The sequence below is a fragment of the Aplysia californica genome, unplaced genomic scaffold, assembly GCF_000002075.1.
Source record: "Aplysia californica isolate F4 #8 unplaced genomic scaffold, AplCal3.0 scaffold00449, whole genome shotgun sequence".
In the NCBI taxonomy this organism is placed as follows: Eukaryota; Metazoa; Mollusca; class Gastropoda; order Aplysiida; family Aplysiidae; genus Aplysia; species Aplysia californica.
Window position 1 is genome coordinate 259609 of NW_004797719.1, and position 4406 is coordinate 264014.

Below are 4406 nucleotides of genomic sequence, written 5' to 3' on the forward strand. Positions count from 1 at the left end.
CGATATAAGTTCTGTGGACTTGATATAGCGACATTTTGTGTGCGTGAAAAGTGCTTAGATATAGCAACATTTTGTGTGCGTGAAAAGTGCTTAGATATAGCGACATTTTGTGTGCGTGAAAAGTGCTTAGATATAGCGACATTTTGTGTGCGTGAAAAGTGTTTAGTGTCTAGTGTTTTCCACTCTCCTGAGAATAGAGAGCCCCTATAATTCTTCCCCGTGCTCTGGTGTGGTTTGCTTCTTCTTTCCTATCAAACATCTGTTGTCTTTATGTCTCCTCCTTCTCTTTTGTTTGTTACTCTCTTGTAACTCCTCTAATCTTCGGCTCTTGTAGGACCTTATTGTGTTGCAAGTGCCGTAAAACTCTTACTCAAACATAGTTCTTCCCCCCTCAGGGTGAAGAAAGAAGTGAAGGAGGAAGAGAAGGAGAAAGAAGGAGAGGCGGACATCTCAGAGGGAGAAGTGGCAGGTACTGAGGCGGAAGGTCGGTACTCCTTCGTGTGTCTGCCCGTGTGTCTTGCGTGTGTGACCCGACCTGGTTTGCTGTGGGCTTTGTCTCCACGTCCCTGACCGGTCTCTTTGTCTGTCTTCACTTTCCTGTCCCATCTGTCTCTTTGTCTGTCCCCCACATCGTTGTTGCTTGCTCCTTCTTTCCAATCATACATCTATCGTCCTTATCTCCCCTTCTTCTTTTTTATGTATGTTTGTTACTCTCTTGTAACACCTCTAATCTTCGGCACCTATATGACATTATTGTGTTGCAAGTGCTGTAAAACTCTTACTAAAACGTAACTGTCTTCACCTCCCTGTCTCCCGTTCCCTGACCTATTTCTTTGTTCCCCTGTCTTTTGTTTCAAGTTTGTCTTGCGGGGTGTGTGGTAGGTGCTGCTGTGTGTGGGGTTTTTTCCTACTTTAATTTTTTTTTAAAATATTATTCTCCTTCCTATCATACATTTGTCTTCTTTATCTCTGTGGGTGGTTGGCGGGTGCTCTGATGTGGTTTACTCCTTCTTTCCTACCAAACATCTATCATCCTTCACTCTCCCCTTTTTGTGTGTGTGATTGTTACTCTCTTGTAGCACCTCTAATCTCTGGCACTTATATGACCTTAATGTGTTACAAGTGCCGTAAAACTCTTACTAAAACTAAAACCTTATCCCTTATCTCTTCTCCTTCTTGTCTCTGTGTATCACTCTCAAGTAAGTGGGTGATTGGCAGGTGCTCTGATGTGGTTTGCTTCTTCTTTCCTATCAAACATCTGTCGTCCTTATCTCCCCTTCTTTTTTATGTTTGTTACTCTCTTGTAACAGTTCTCATCTTCTGACGCTCATATGACCGTATGCAGTTGCGAGCGCCGTAAAACCTCTACTAAAACTAAACTGACTTTTCCCCTCCACCACCACCGATGGACCATGATTCTTGTGATGATTTGCTTCTCTTTACTCACGAGGAAAAAAAAAAGAAGAATTTTTACCTTGTACTTGGATTGTAATCTTGCATTGTGGTTTGTTTTTTTGTTTGTTTTTGTTTATCAGGAGGCGTCCACAACTGTGCCGTGTGCAAAGTGGAGCTGGCCCACTTTGGCCTGAGCCGACCTCTGACCTCGGTGAACTGCGAGCAGTACAACATGGCCGCCGCCGACCTGCAGCCGGAGATGAGGGTGTGCAGCTCGTGTCGGTGCCGCACCGTGCGCAAACGCTTCTCGCAGTGAGTCGTTGTTTTTGTTTGGGGGGTGCGGGGTGCGTGCGTGCGCAAACGCTTCTCGCAGTGAGTGGTTGTTTTTGTTGGTGGGCGGGGAGGGGGAGGATGCGCGCGTGCGCAAACGCTTCTCGCAGTGAGTCGTTGTTTTTGTTGGTGGGCGGGGAGGGGGAGGATGCGCGCGTGCGCAAACGCTTCTCGCAGTGAGTCGTTGTTTTTGTGGGGGGGCGGGGAGGGGGAGGATGCGCGCGTGCGCAAACGCTTCTCGCAGTGAGTGGTTGTTTTTGTTGGTGGGCGGGGAGGGGGAGGATGCGACCGTGCGCAAACGCTTCTCGCAGTGAGTCGTTGTTTTTGTTGGGGGGGGGGGGGGGGGAGCGTGCGTGCGTGCGCAAACGCTTCTCGCAGTGAGTCATTGTTTTTGTGGTGATGTTTGTTTTATTGTGTGAGTGTGTGTGTGTGTTGGGGGGAGGATGCGCAAACGTTTCTCGCAGTGACTGATTGTTTGTGTGTGTGTGTGGGGGGGAGGGGGGGTTGCTGTGGTGTGGTTTGCTTCTTTCCTGTCAAACATTTGTCGCCTTTATCCAAATGGGCTGATTCATCATGTCACGCTCATAACTGTGCCTGATCTACAACAGGAAACTGCTCCTTTTTTATACCTAATCCTTACTATTGTCATTTCCCTCTACTTCTTTTGTATGTTTGTCACACTCTTGTGCCGTAAAACACTTACTAAAATGAAACGTGTTTTTCAGCTGCCCCATGCCGACCTGCCGCACACCGAAGAGGAAGACGAAGAGACTGCGGCCCGTTCCGGCTAAGTGGCCCCAGCTCCCCGCTGACCAGAAGGCTGCCATCATGCAGGAGTTTCGTAAGTTTTCTTCTCGTCAAACTACCTAAAACAGTTTTTTAAACACCCTATGTACCACCTAGAACGCTCAGATCATCAAGTGACAAAGCAACCCTTGTTAGACTTAAAATAAATAAAAAATCATATGGCCATCGCTCTTTTGCCCCACTTGTTTGGAATAGGCTTCCAAAAACTATCAGATGAGAAGCAGAAAGTCTAGAAACTTTTTGGAAAAAACTAAAAGCATTTCTCTCTTGTAACACATCTAATCTTCGGCATTTATATGGCTTTATGCTGTTGTGAGCGCCGTAAAGCTCTTACTAAAATTTTAAAAAAGACTTGTTATGCCAGCTTTCAACTCGGAAATCAAACTTGCAGTTTATTCACCCCCCGGGGCGGTGCCACTGACTGAAGTGTCTTCAGGCCATTCCCAAAGGGGGGACATTTCTTGTTCATGCACAGCAGAATTGTAAATGGGCTGATTCATCAATGTCACGCTCATAACTGTGCCTGATCTACGACAGGGAACTGCTGCTTTTTCTGTCCTAATCCTTACTATTGTCATTTTTCCGGGGTGCCTTGATAGTCGAAGCAGACTTTGTGCTGTTGAAGCTAGAGAGGTGAGCAGAGCAAGTCTGATTCCCTGTAAGGACTTCTCTGTTGAAATCCACCCCTTGGCGCTCATATGACCTTATGCAGTTGTGAGCGCCGTAAAACCCTCTACTAAAACTAACCTGAGCAGTTTGTTCATGTGTTTTGTCTTCTCTCCCTCTCTCCCAGAACTGCAAGAGGACATCTCCAAGTGCTGCTCAGCATGTTTCAACCGCTTGTCGCGCCGGCTGGAGGCAGAGACCAGTGTGACTTCTGCTGCCCCTGACGTGTCCGCTGGGCTGGCTGAGAGTACCTGTGAAGGTGAGGGGGAGGGGAAGAGGGAGGGATGGAGGGAGGGAGAGAGAGAGGGAGGCAGAGACCAGTGTGACTTCGGCCGCTCCTGATGTGAGCGCTGGGCTGGCTGAGAGTACCTGTGAGGGGGAGGGGAAGAGGGACGGAGGGGGAGAGAGGGAGGGATGGAGGGAGAGAGAAAGGGAGGCAGAGACCAGTGTGACTTCGGCCGCTCCTGATGTGAGCGCTGGGCTGGCTGAGAGTACCTGTGGAGGTGAGGGGAGAATTGAGGCAGAGAGAGAAATGAGGGAAGGTAGGAGAGAAAGAAAAGTTTGAGAGGAGAAGAGGAGGAAACTTCTTGAACAAACCGGGTTGCTGTGGCTTATGAGCAATTTGTACAGCAGGCATACTGCGCATGTCTTTTACTTGGATAAAAATTGTTGATAATTTAAACCTTCATAAAAAGATAAATTCATCTTTTTGTGTGGGGGAAGAATGAAAGAGGCATCAGGTCCACTGTTTTAGTGCGGATAAAAAGATGTTCGGGTTTGTGTACATATTTAGGCCTAGTTCAGATTTGTATGCATTCAAGCACGTTCCCCTTCTTCCCATGCTCTTGTTTAGACTGCCGTGTTGTTCATTCCTTAGTGAAATCTGGTCTAGAGGCCGGCCGATTGTATGCCTGAAGATATGTTGTCCCTTTTCCCTAAAACTCAGTTACTGAGAATGAATGATTTTGTAACACGTGTATATAAGTGTAATTCTGTTGTCTCCAGATTCTATTGAGAATTCCAGATGGACAGAAGAAGAAATGGACAAAGCAAAGAAAGGTACAGTTGTAATGCATTAAGCAACTTATGGTGTGATGATGAAGAAGAAGATGATGATGATGAAAATAACCATTTGTCACAAATTGTGATGTATGTAGAACTTGTCTCCTTGTTATGACCGTGAGGCTACGTTGAACTGGGAAACCCCC

The 4406-nt window shown here is 47.0% G+C and overlaps 1 protein-coding gene across 1 annotated transcript in view; it reads left to right on the forward strand.

The window, feature by feature from the left end:
- The window catches only part of LOC101845486 (hornerin), a gene marked incomplete at its 5' end in the record, with an annotated part of 51073 nt that overhangs the window by 16333 nt on the left and 30334 nt on the right, over positions 1 to 4406 (forward strand). Inside the window, 5 exon segments of the mRNA XM_013086264.1 lie at positions 396 to 484; positions 1536 to 1707; positions 2451 to 2566; positions 3326 to 3457; positions 4204 to 4257. Of these exon segments, the coding sequence (XP_012941718.1) occupies positions 396 to 484; positions 1536 to 1707; positions 2451 to 2566; positions 3326 to 3457; positions 4204 to 4257 (563 nt within the window).